The following is a 13,589-nucleotide window of genomic DNA, read 5'->3' as shown; positions in this document are numbered from 1 at the left end:
CTTTACATCGCAAGGAGGTCTTTGATTGCTAACCCAAATTGCCCCTGAAAATGAGGAGTCAATAGGCAGTTAAGGTTCTGGAGACCAGAACAAGTAAGCATGGACAAATTCCTTCCATTCAAGTGATTAATGGACCAGATGGGTTTTTACAGCAAGCTGGTGGTGTTATAGTTACCGATATTATCAATTTAAACTAAATACATTTCAGGATTATATACTGACATGACTTTAAATCTGATGGGATTTAAATTCAGGTCTATGGTTTCATTCTCCAGCCCTCTGCCTCAGTGTCTGCTTATTTCAGCAAAGAATCAAAACATCTCAGAGTGTTTACAGCACAAAATCAACCATTTGGCTCATCAAGTCTAATAGCTATCAGTTGGTCCCATTCTTCCACCCTTGCTCCTCCCTTATAAATTCTTTCCTTTCAGATACATTTTTTAAAATGCATCGTGATTCTGTCTCCACAACTATCCCTACAGAATGCATCTTTTTTTTGCCAATCTCCTTCATATTGTATCGCCTAATTCCTTAGACTTTGGAGATAGAGCGTAGAAGCTGGCCATTCGGCCGCCCGAGTCCGTGGTGACCAGCGATCATCCCCAACGCTCGCACTATCCTAAACACTAGGTTCAATTTACAATTTTTTACTTAACCCAATCAACCTTCAAATCTGTACGTCTTTGGGTTGTGGGAGAAAACCAGAGCATCCGGAGAAAACCCACGCAATCACAGGGAGAACGTGAAATCTCCATAAAAGCAGCACCCGCAGTCAGGATCGAACCCGGGTCTCTGGCGCTGCAAGGCAGCAACTCTATCGCTGTGCTACCATGCAGCTCAAATTGATTTTTCTCTCAGAACCTTAACGTCTGCAGGTGTATGGTAGAGAACATACTGACTGGTTGCTTTAGCAACACGAATGTCCAGGAAAAAAGGAGATTACTGAGAACGGTCGACACTGCCCAGTGCAACACAAGCGCTGCGCCAAAAGGCAAGCGTTTTGAAGGGTATTTGAGGACAACGATTTAACGTAGAAAGTGGTTGATATCTGGAAAGTACCGCGAGAATAGGTGGTGGAATGAAATATAATTACGATACTTAAGTAGTCTTCAGAGAGACATTAAATAGGCAAGGCATTGAGAAAATGGTCATGAGAAAAATGACGTCATAATCATTGCACCCATGTACTAAGGAATGATTCTGCTCATGAGGAGTCAATAGGCAGTTGTAGTAAGATTGTATTGGATTGCATGTAAAAGAAAGATTTTTTCTGTAGCTATGCACGTGTACTGGGCACGTGTACTGAGTGAAAGATGATCAACAATATAAAAACTCATCTCCTATCGTCTATTTGCTAATCTCTCTCTTGCTCTCTCTTCTTTCTTATTTCTCTTCCTCACTATCTATCTCTTTTTTTATACACACTACACGTTTTTCTACTCTCTACTATCTGTTTCTTTCTTATTTCTCTCTAAAAAAAATAAAAAATGAAGTTGTACAGAGAATGTATCATGTTAACATATATTTGGCACCTGAAAAAAGGTACCACTGTTATTGTACTTCTAATAAATAAATAAATAAATAAATAAATTTTTAAAAAGCTATGCACATGTGACAATAAAGTACCTTTGAACCAGTGATCCAATGCTATTGAAACTCCACTGTACATTTTCCTTGGACGTGAAAAGCAACCTTTGACTACTATTCGTCCCCTCCTGGCTAATTTTCTATCCTTGTTGCTATATATCAAATGCTTAGTATATACTCCATCAATGACATATCCTTCAATAACCTGTTCAAGAAGGAACTGCAGATGCTGGAAAATCGAAGGTACACAAAAATGCTGGAGAAACTCAGCGGGTGCAGCAGCATCTATGGAGCGAAGGTCTGAAGAAGGGTTTCGGCCCGAAACGTTACCTATTTCCTTCGCTCCATAGATGCTGCTGCACCCGCTGAGTTTCTCCAGCATTTTTGTGTACCTTCCTTCAATAACCTGTCTGTTCCTTTACCAAGAATTCTATCAAGTTATTTGTGCATTTTAGAACACAGAACTTAGAACAGTAGAGCCCAGGAACAGGCCCTTCACCTCACAATGTCTGTGCTTAACATGATGCCAAGGCAAACCCTTATCTGCCTGCACATGATCCATATTCCTCCATTCCCTGCATATCCATGTGCCTATCCAAACGCCTCTTGAACACCACTATCATATCTGCCTCCACTGCGATCTCCCCTGATAGTGGGTTCCAGGCCCCCACCACCCTCTCTGTAAAAAGGTTAGCCTGCAGTTTAGTTCTTTAATCTTTGCTCCCCTCACGTTAAGATCTTTAATGCATTTCTATTTCGTGACTGTTAATCGTGTCCTTGATCTTTCCCGACACCCGTGGCTCGTCTTTAAGTCTGTGAACAGAATCTGAGGTTGCCGTGAGAGTGTGGCCGGCTAGCGTTTAAAGAAATAAGATGAATCTCATGAAATAAGACTCTGTGGTGCAATCCACAGGCACGATAGCACTTGGTGGTTCAAAAAGAAATTAACCGCAACATCCTGTTATGTACCCTATGCCTCTACCTGACTGCTTAAGGTAAAATAACTTCAGAGGATAGAAAGCTTTCAGGATAATCTCAGTATGCCGCCTTTGGGACTCACGATTGCACCGAAGGAAGCATGCCCTCTGATCGAAGATAGACACAAAATGCTGGAGTAACTCAATGGGGCAGGCAGCATCTCTGGAGAGAAGGAATGGGTGACGTTTCTGGTCGAGACCCTTCTTCAGACATCTCGACCCGAAACGTCACCCATTCCTTCTCTCCAGAGATGCTGCCTGACCCGCTGAGTTACTCCAGCATTTTGTGTCTATCTTCGGTTTGAACCAGCATCTGCAGTTCCTTCCTACTCAATGCCCTCTGATCCATCATTTCATTATCTAACTGAAGTGACTAGGCTGCAATTACTGAGTTTATCTCTACAACCTGTTTTTGACAAGGGTGTAACATTTGGAACGCTCCACTCCTCAAACAACACCCCCGCACCTATAAATATTTGGAGCTTTATAGCCGATGCCATTGCAAATTCCACCCTTATTTTCCTTAGCAACCAAGCAATATAGGATGCATCCCATCTAGAGGCGATTTATCCACGTAAGCTCTGCGAGCCTTTCCAATTTCTCCTTGTTATCAATTTTCAATCTATCCAGAATCTCAATTGGGTCTGCCATTGTTGGGATATTGCCAGCATCATATTCATTGGTGAATAAAACACAAAGTGCTTAAATCTTTCTCCTCTCACCTTAAACCTATGCCCTCGAGTTTTAGCCTCCCCTGCTCCATGTAAAAGTCTGTGACTATCTATGCCCATCATAAACCTCTATAAGGTCACTCCTCAGCCTCCTTTGTGCCAGGGAAAACCATCCAATCTCTCCTTTTAACTTAAACCCTCCAGTCCTGTGAATCTTTTCTGCACCCTACCTATTCTGCACCCTGTTCTTAATCCATTGATATTGGCCCATCTCCAAGTGTCCCTATTGATCTTGAATGCTTGATATCTTTCTCCATATTATTCCTGTAATATATTGAGTCAACCTTATGAGATGATCGTTATACCCTAGCCAAAAATGACCCACCTTAACATTTTGACATTTAAAATGATTTGAACCTCACTCTTAAAAACTTTTGTATTAAAATGGAGTGTTGCATCGTGAATGGTACCAATGCTCAGATGAGATATGAAAACCATGGCCCCATCTGTCCATCCAGCTTGATGGTAAAGGCCATAATCTTACTCCAAAGAATGGCAGGTGAGTTCTCATGAGTGGTCTATTGATTGAAAGATACAGTATGGAAACCAGACCTTCGGCCCATCTAGTCCACGCCAACCAGCGATCATCCATTCATACTGGCCTTTATTCTAACCATCTGCCCATTAAAAACCACTCCCACCTGTGTTCACCAATTGCTTGCCATGCATTGTCCTGCCTCCCCCCCCCACCTCTCCCACCTTTCTTACCCCCTCCCCCACATCAGTCTGAAGCAGGGTCCCAACATGAAACGCCCATGTTTTCTAGAAATGCTGCCTGATCTGCTGACTTACTCCAGCACTTTGTATCCTCTTTTGTAAACCAGCATCTGCAGTTCCTTGTTTCTACACACTACACACTACACACACTGCCGTGAAGAGAGAGTGGACGCTAGCGCGCTTTGGCTGCCGCTGCTCTCTCTTCACACTGTGTTTTTGATTTTCTGTTTTTGGATTGAATTCTGTTTTTAATTTGTGTCTCTGTGATGTCTTTATTACTTGTTATATTCCGATTATATGTTTTTATTCCGATTACTATGTAAGGTGTCCTTGAGATGTCTGAAAGGCGCCCATTAAATAAAATTTATTATTATTATTACTAGTTCTACGTAATCCCACATTCGCACCCACTCTCGACACGGCAGGGAGGCCAACCAACCTACACACCCACCCATGGAAACCCACGCGATCATTGGGGGAACATGCAAACTCCACAGAGATGGCTCCCTTGGTCAGGATCGAACTGGGTTTCTGTCGCTGAGTTAGCAGCCGTGTGACGGTGCCACCCCAATGATCATTATACCCTGGTCAAAACTGACCGACCATAAACCTATTCAAAAAACATCTGATTTGAATCTCACTGTGAACACCACGGTATTAAAATGAAACATTACACTATCAATTGTGTTATTCTATGGATGAGACGGGCCTGATATTCCCTCTCAGCTGGATGTGAAAGACAAACATCTTACTTCGAAGAGGAGCAGGTTAACTCTGAAGAAGGGTCTCGACCCGAAACGACACCCATTCCTTCTCTCCGGAGATGGCTGCCTGTCCAGCATTTTGTGTCTAGCAGGTTAACTATCCTGGGTGGCCAACACCTTTCCCAACACTGAAGACCAAATCATATCACAGCCATTTGTGGAACTGGGTTATGAATAAACGATCAGCCTTAATTCCTGGATTACAATGCCAACTAATCTTCAAAATTACTGAAAAATGCTTTCTCTCTCCATCCCCTTCCCCTTCCCAGTTCTCCCATTCGTCTTACTGTCTCTGCCTACATTCTATCTTTGTCCCACCCCCTCCCCTGACATCAGTCTGAAGAAGGGTCTCGACCCGAAACGTCGCCCATTCCTTCTCTCCAGAGATGCTGCCTCACCCGCTGAGTTATTCCAGCATTTTGGAGTCTACTTTCAAAATTACTGACCTGTCTGGGATGTTCTACAGGGAACATGGGTTGTGGTGTGTAATTGCAACCTTGCTTTTTTTTTTTAATTTTCTTGTTAATTTATTTTACCGTAACAGTCAGGTATGAGAAGAGGGTGCATAACAGGATACTGCGGTTCATTTCCTCGAAAACCACCAAGTGCTATCATGCCTGTGGATTACACCACTTGTTGCTTATTTAACAAGTCTCATCTTATTTCTTAAAACGCTACCTGACCGCACTCTCACGACAACCTCAGAGACCACAGATGCTGCTCGTAGATGGCACGGGTTTCTCCGCGAATTGAGAATATCTTTCTAATGTACGCACGAATAGTCGGGCTGATTATGGTAAAATTCTCTTGAATTTCCCTGGTGAGCAAAGCATATGTAATGATTGAATAGTTAGTGTGTTTTTTCTTTCTGTAATAAAGCTTAACAGCTGAAGTTCCCACGGCACATTGCCACGACCACCCTGAGGCCAGACATCCTCCTGGTCTCAGAGGCGACCAAAAACATCATCTTATTGGAACTGACAGTGCCGTGGGAGGACCGTCTGGAGGAGGCCCACTAGTGGAAGATGACCAAGTATGAAGTGCGGTCATAGACTGCCGCAAGCAGGGCTGGAAGGCAAGGTGTTTGCCCATCGAGGTTGGCTGCAGAGGTTTTGCAGGGCAATCGCTCTGCAAAGCCTTGAGTGCACTGGGCATCAATTGAAAGGAGAGGAGAAGAGCCATCAAGAACACCACAGAGGCAGCGGAGAAAGCCTCGAGATGGTTCTAGATCAGGAGAGGAGGTCCATGGGGAGGAGCGAATGCCCCCTGAACACAAGTCGTGGTCTGATCAAGCATGGCTGAGTCACCTGAGTGAGGATGTCTGATGTTGAAAGGCCCGAAACACCCAATGACCCCAGGTTACATCACTGATGATGTGTTCAGGAGCATCAAGAGATGTGTATTTATCAATCAATCAAGATATATTTGACTGTTTTATGAGGGAATAGGTTAGCAGGGAATTGCATAAGAGACTCCAGATGCTGGAATCTTGGACAAAACGCACTAAGTGCTGGGGGAACTCAGCAGGTCAGGTAGCATTGTTTAGATTAGATATTAAGCCATCTCACCATCTGCCCTTCCAGCAGAATGTAAAAGGGCATCACCTTACTAAAGCTTCCTTTGCTCCATAGATGCTGCCTCACCCGCTGAGTTTCTCCAGCATTTTTGTCTACCTTACTTCAGAGGACCAGTTGAGTTCTCATGAGTGGCCAATGGCGTTTTGGGCCATGTCCCATCTTCAGATGACTCGGTGTTGAGACCCTTCTTCAGACTAAAGAAGGGTCCCAGCCAGAAACATCGTCTGTCCATTACCTCCACAGATGCTGCTTGACCTACTGAGTATCTCCAGCACTTCGTGCGTTTTAAGCAGAAAACTTTGAGTATAGTTAGATAACAAAGTGATGGGTTGGAGAGTATTATTTCTTGTCCATTAACTGGATCCCATTAGATGGTACATAGAGATTATATTTAAAGTTCATCTTTGCCTTTTATTGCATTAGAAGTAATAATAATAATAATGGATGGGATTTATATAGCGCCTTTCTAATACTCAAGGCGCATTACATCGCATTATTCATTCACTCCTCAGTCACACTCGGTGGTGGTAAGCTACTTCTGTAGCCACAGCTGCCCTGGGGCAGACTGACGGAAGCGTGGCTGCCAATCTGCGCCTACGGCCCCTCCGACCACCACCAAGTAAGGAAGTAAAGAACATTTTAAAATGCAGTCTGAAGAAGGAACACAAATGACATATTACCTATCCATCTTCTCCAGAGATGCTATGGATTATTGGAGTAATCTGCTGCAATAAGTCCCAAATAAAATGGACAGGAAGGAACTGCAGATGCTGGTTTAAACCGAAGATAGACACAAAAAGCTGAAGTAACTCAGTGGGACAGGCAGCATCTCCGGAGAGAAGGAATAGGTGACGTTTCGGGTCGAGACCCTTCTTCAAAGTTACTCCAGCTTTCTGTGTCTATCTTAAGTCCCAAACAATGTACACAAAAATTTTAATGCAATTTGAAGTTATAAATCGGCATCACTTTTGCCCAGGTGGAAATAGTGTGGCGCTTGTCACAAGATGCATTCTCTATGTTTCCATTGCTGAATCAACCATTCTTGGATAGACATGTCCCCAGCATTGAACTGGTGGAAATGCTATGTGGTAGAGGAGAGCTGAGGTTGCAGAGGCTGCTGCCAATGTTTGTCAGCATGTTCATCTCAAATTACTCTAGACAGCTGAAATTCTAGCTTCGTAGGTGGAAACCATGTCTGATATCTTTTCCTGTCCACCTCTCCTCAGCCATCAACAAAAATACAAATTGCTGGAGGAAGTTATCAGGCCCATGCAACATCTGTGGAGGAAAATGTACAGACAACATTTCACATTTCACCTTCTTCAGTCTGAAGAACGGTAACATCGTCTGGCTACTTCTCCCCACAGATACTACCTGGCCTGCTGACTTCCTCCAGCACTTTATATTTTACTCAAGATTCCAGCATCTGCACCTTCTTGTGGCTTTATCTGTGGAGGGAAATGGACAGACGACGTTTCGGGTTGGGACCCTTCTCCAGGTCAAATGTTGGCGGTGGCAAGAGGGGGGCGATGGTTCACTGGCTGGTGTAAGGGTTCAGATCAAGGTGACAGCTGGAGGCCCTGCAGCAGCCTGGAGCTTGACTGGATTAGGCGCCTCTCTAAGAGACCCAATGTGGCTTTCAGTGGCACAGAGTGGTGGAGCAGTTGTAGAGGATGCCTATAACTTTGGTCAGGCCAACCCTACAACGCCGCCAGGACATCTGGCCTTTATGGCCAGCTGCACTTACACACAACTTGAACTTTGGACTTGGAAAATGGCGTAAAAATCTGGCGACTCCAGTATATTATCTCAATAGACTATTTCTGAACACTTTGTACCTAATCTAGCATTGTGCATATGTATGATAATATTTGTCAGAACTGTATGCAGAAAAAGAATTCCACTGTACCTCGGTACATTTGACAATAAAGAACTATGGAACTGTTGAACCATTCAACATCAGTTATGGACCTCCTCTATTCAAAGGGTAGTCAAATCACTAAGAAGACGGACTTTAGATGTGACTTCCCCAGCATCTTCTCCAGCATCAGTTCTACAACAGGCAGTCGTTCTACCAACCAATATTGTGAGCCATTTTGGGCACCATATCTGAGGAAGGATGGGCTGGCTCTGGAGAGTGTCCAGATGAAGTTTACAAGAATGATCCCAGGAATGAGTAGGTTAAAATATGATGGGCGTTTGACAGCACTGGGCCTGTGTTCGCTGGAGTTTAGAAGAAAGAGGGGGGACCTTATTGAAATGTGCAGAATAGTGAAAGGCTTGGATAGAGTGGATGTGGAGAAGATGTTTCCACTAGTGGGAGAGTCTAGGATTAGAGGTCAAAGCCTCGGAATTAAAGGACGTTCTTTTAGGAAGGAGATAAGGAGGAATTTCTTTAGTCAGAGGTTGGTGAATCTGTGGAATTCTTTGCCACAGAAGGCTGTGGAGGCAAAGCCAGTGGATATGTTTAAGGCAGAGATAGATAGATTCTTAATTAGTACGGGTGTCAGAGGTTATGGGGAGAAGGCAGGAGAATGGGGTTGGGAGGGAGAGATAGATCACCCAGGATTAAATGGTGGAGTAGACTTGATGGGCCGAATGGCCTAATTCTATTCCTATCACATGATCTTATGATCTTATGATATATCAATTCTCCTTTTACCTGCCACTCCTACCCTTGTCTGCTCATGTATCACTGATAGTGTCAGGTCTGTTGAACAATGGAAACAAAGGAAATGCAACACGTAACATACGTCATACTCTTCACACTGGAGAGGCAGTAATTATCATTTATAACTCCAAATTATGAAGAAAATAAAGTGAAAGAACTCCTATCTAAAATACTCAGCTATCTGATGTTTCTATCGCAAGTGATTTGTTGTTGCTTGGACATAACTAGCTTCTACACAAAATTGCAATGTGCAAACAGTAAGAACTGCGAAATACTGAAGAAGAATCTATTGAGGAAGGGTCCTGACCCGAAACGTTGCCGGTCTACATCCTCCAGAGACGTTACCTGACCCCGCAGAGTTACTCCAGCACTTTGTGTGTTTTAATTTTAACTGCTAAATATCGCGGTTTAAGAATTATTACACTGGCTCAGTGTCTATTTTGTCTCTAAAACAGATCATTTGTAAGTCACGTTGCACTCCAGGAAAAAAAAATGTACAACAATTTAGGCTATTCCTGCACAGTCTTTCCATGGAGACATTAACTTGGGGTCTCGTCGATATTCTGGAAGTACTATCACATGCTGCTATATCAAAGAAGAGAAGGATGATGTGAGTACTCTCTCTAGTCAATATTTAACCCCCTATCTCACAACTACAGAGCAATCAGCTTGGTCCTGTTCACAATGAGCTTGTGGGCAAACTGTGTGCATTTTGTCGACCATAATGTATCAGTGACTACAATTCAACAGAACTACCCTGGCCACAAAGACGGTTAGAATATCCTAAACCATGAAAGGTTCTATATTAAAAAGGTTTTCCTGTTGCTTCCTAGATATAAATACCGGCTTCAATATAGACTTTAATAATAAACTTCGGAAATCGAACTGGAAAATCTTAAGCATGGTTTAATTACGCACAAGTGCGAACAACTCCAAACTCTGAGTAACATCAGAGAAAATAACTTCATAGGTCAAGGGCAGTAAGGGTGAATCATTTGAGTCATGACAGGGCCATAGTATCAACTCCACCTCCGCACAGTCAGTCTCACCAGACGAAACTGCAGCTCGAATTCTTCGTTGAAAGATTTTCCTCTCTTCAAGTCAGGTAACCTGAAGCTCCAGCTGATGGTAAAAACGGGCTCTGGGCCAATTTTGTGAGATGGGTTCGATGTTTCGATTTTTCTGAAGTGGGTTCACAGTGAATACTGACTTAATACCCCAGACTATTGCCACCCCACAGCTGGCTGCGTTAAGGCTGATTGCTGGCAGGTTTCGAGGCACTGGTTTCATTGACATAATTGAGCAACTTATACGACACATTTTACTGCAGTTTAAACATCTGATAGAGGGTTGAATACAGTTTGATTAATCGCTGATTCACGTTACTAGGAGACCGAACAAGGTTTTGAAAGTCACGTCTCATAGTTGTGTTTGAACCAGGCAACAATGCCCAGAAAGGCACCCAAAAGGAAATGGTATTATCCTTTTTTTAGTGCTATCTCTTCCATTTCAAATGCTCTCGCCCTACTCATAAGGTAATGGGAAACATCTCTGTCACCCCTTTACTCTAGCCATGGAAAGCATGTGTTGAATTGACTTGAACTGAAAGATACAGCATGGAAACAGGACCTTTGGCCCATCGAGTCCATACTGACCATCGATCACCTGTTCACACTAGTTCTATGTTATCCCACTTTCACACCCACTCCCTGCACATTTGGGGCGTTTTTACAGAGGTCAATTAATCTACAAACCCGCACGTCTTTGGACTGTGGGAGGAAATCAGAGCACCCGGAGGAAACCCACGCGGTCGCAGGGGGAACGTGCAAACTCCACACAGGCAGCAGCCGAGGTCAGGATCGAACCCGGGTCTCCGGCTCCGCGAGGCAGCAGCTCTATCAGCTGCGTGCCACTTGACGGGGTGCTGGCTCCCTGGCCATGATTCCCCATTTGGCCTGCGCTGCGTGCTGAGGTCTCCTCTGCGGTGACCTGGATAACAAGAGGTTAAATCCAGTCGGAGCCCCAAGTGTAGTGTTTGCTTGATCAGCTAAAACGATGTGCACAGCGGAACAGCGGTGAGCTCCTGCCTGGCAATTTCCTTCAGGGATGAAGACCCGGCCTTCAGCTCCAGTCAGCAGGAGGAGGAGACACCCCATAGAGTCCGGCACTTCCCACAGGATGTGAAAATTGGCAGCTGATTTACCCGGGCCGCGCTCTCACACCTCTGAGCCGCTGTTTATCGACTTTAATAGAGCCCAAGGATGCTGCATGTTGCTGGGGGAGGGGGGGGGGGGGGGGGGAGTGCGATGTGGTGGTGGTGGTGGGGAACAATCAGGGAGCCAGCAACATATTCAAAATACAGACAAAATTATAGATTAGAAGCTTGCCCTGACTGTAATTAGCCCAATGCAGAAAATCTATGCAAAGTTCGGACAAGAACCATCACTGGGAAACGAGTCCAAATCTTGTTAAGCACCAACATTTTTATAGGAACATGCACAATCGGAAGCTTTTGCTCATCTCTATTCAAGACTGTTGCTTCAATGCCCGAAAATCCTTATCGCTGCATTTTTCATGAGGGTCCCTGTCTAGTGTCTTTTTTTTTTGCGCAGTCAATAACATGTAACATCTGTGCACTGTCCTGAGCCAGAGAGTGGACATAAAGCAGAGATTCATTTAAATGTCTCGCACAAGTCTTGGGCGAACGGCGAGAAGGCTGAAAGCGATGTTTTAAAAATAAAGGCAGACAACGCTTGTGGCGAAATCAGCACACTGCCACAAGTGAGATTTTCCCGCAAGATCGACGCTTGTTGAGGTTGCAAGTTAAAATAACACTGCTGTTGAACCGTTCTGCATCACTAAATACCACAGCAAGAGTGCCTGCACATTTAAAAACCCAGAGCTACATTGCATGAAGTAAAATGTGAAATCGAGTAGCTCAGATTGTAAGCCATGTGTTGGATTAAAACAACTAACAGCATTGGCAATTTAAATGAAAATCCAGGTATCCATTACGATCTGATGATGTTTGATGCTGCCAACATTCTAGCAGGCGTTTTAATATTCCTGCAGTCCTATCATTAATAATATTTTAATATTAACAATTCTTAATATTCCTGCTGAGCTATCATTAATATTTTTTTTAAATATTAATATTCCTTTTAATATTCCTGCAGTAATCCATTATTAAGCTAATTTTTTGACATTTCAAGTTGTTAGACGTTCCCTGGCTGGGAAATGATATGACACACAAGTAGGCTCTCAGAAAATGATAACATCACCACAGTAACAAGAAAATGCTGCCTAGATAGCATGAAATCACATTTATCCTCAATCAAACATTGTACTATTTTTATTCCTGTAAAGTGAAGGAAAGTGTGCATTCTCATCGTTGCATGGGCTGTTGAGTAGTTTAGATAACTGTTTGGGAATTAGATGGTCGCTGCTTCATAATTACTTTTCCCCACCAATTCCTCCCTCCTCTCACCACTACAGTAGCTCTGATGGCCAGTCATCATTGCATGGCCAAAAATGGATTTGAGATCAAAAGTTTGATTACTCACTGTTCAGACAGTTCTTCTTTCTGGTCCCATTTACCTTCCCAGTTCTGTCGATCTTGAGGAAGTACTTGGTGGCAGAGTAGAGTCTACGCCACCGCACATCACCCTGCAAATGGTTGTAGCTGCGCGTGTGGCGCTCCAGGCTCGAGGAGCAATTTGTAGCATCCAGCGTTAGCGCATCGTCCGGCTCTCCGCGGCAGCTGGCGGACACCAAGCAGGCCAGGGACAGCACGAGGAAGCAGGCGAGGCGAGGAAAGGGGGAGACGCCGCCAGTCAGCATCCATTTCCACATTGTGGTGAAACTCCTGGGCTGGGATCTAGGAAGAGACGCATGCTGAGGCAGCAATGAATTCACCTGGGCAGAGCAGGAGCACCTCACAAAGACATCCCTTCACGGCCGGCCTTCCATCAACGTGTCCGACTTGCCCCGAGACCGTTACATCCATGACCCAGTCACACCTGAAGCATCTGTCCCACTGACTTCAACAAATCCCTTGAAAACAACTGTGCACAGTTCAGAGGGATGAGCAGTTCCTTCTTCACACTGCTGCTATCTGCAATGTGGAGGTAAGAAAATGAGAGAAAAGAAATACTTCAGTCTTGAGTTTCTCAATTCTTCTAAATTGGCCTCATTAAAGTGAGAGCATTGAGAGGCTGCAGTGTGTGGGAAGGAATGGGTTGTGTTTTTATCAATGCCTCAGACACTACAAATAAGCCTGTCATCTGCTTACCATTCAACTGACAGCTGCGAAAGGGTTGGCCCTTTTCAGATAGGAGGATTTTTTTTTTTGTCCTAACAGCCAGTAGTTTGTCGCCTGGTGATAGATTTGTCATTAAGAGGGTTGGGCATTGACTCAAGTCACTTTTTTAACAGCGGCAGGCAGGGAAACAGCTTGCAGTGGTTATAGTTAACAGCTCACCTCTGTGCTTTCCAATTTAATGACATTATATAGCCGTGCTCCATATCTCCTGGCAATCATATCTCACATTTCCAAATAATAACAA

The 13,589-nt window shown here is 44.0% G+C and overlaps 1 protein-coding gene across 1 annotated transcript in view; it reads right to left on the bottom strand.

The window, feature by feature from the left end:
* LOC116989295 (fibroblast growth factor 10-like) overlaps positions 1–13,314 on the bottom strand; it is a 134,262-nt gene extending 120,948 nt beyond the window's left edge. Inside the window, exon 1 of the mRNA XM_033046520.1 lies at positions 12,588–13,314. Within this exon, the coding sequence (XP_032902411.1) occupies positions 12,588–12,876 (289 nt within the window). The 5' untranslated portion in view covers positions 12,877–13,314. The remainder of the gene's footprint in view (positions 1–12,587) is intronic.
* Positions 13,315–13,589: the final 275 nt, after the last annotated feature.

Source organism: Amblyraja radiata, chromosome 29 (genome assembly GCF_010909765.2).
Source record: "Amblyraja radiata isolate CabotCenter1 chromosome 29, sAmbRad1.1.pri, whole genome shotgun sequence".
Taxonomy (NCBI): Eukaryota; Metazoa; Chordata; class Chondrichthyes; order Rajiformes; family Rajidae; genus Amblyraja; species Amblyraja radiata.
Note: the sequence above shows the minus strand (reverse complement) of the source record. Positions and strands in the feature narration are given on the sequence as shown.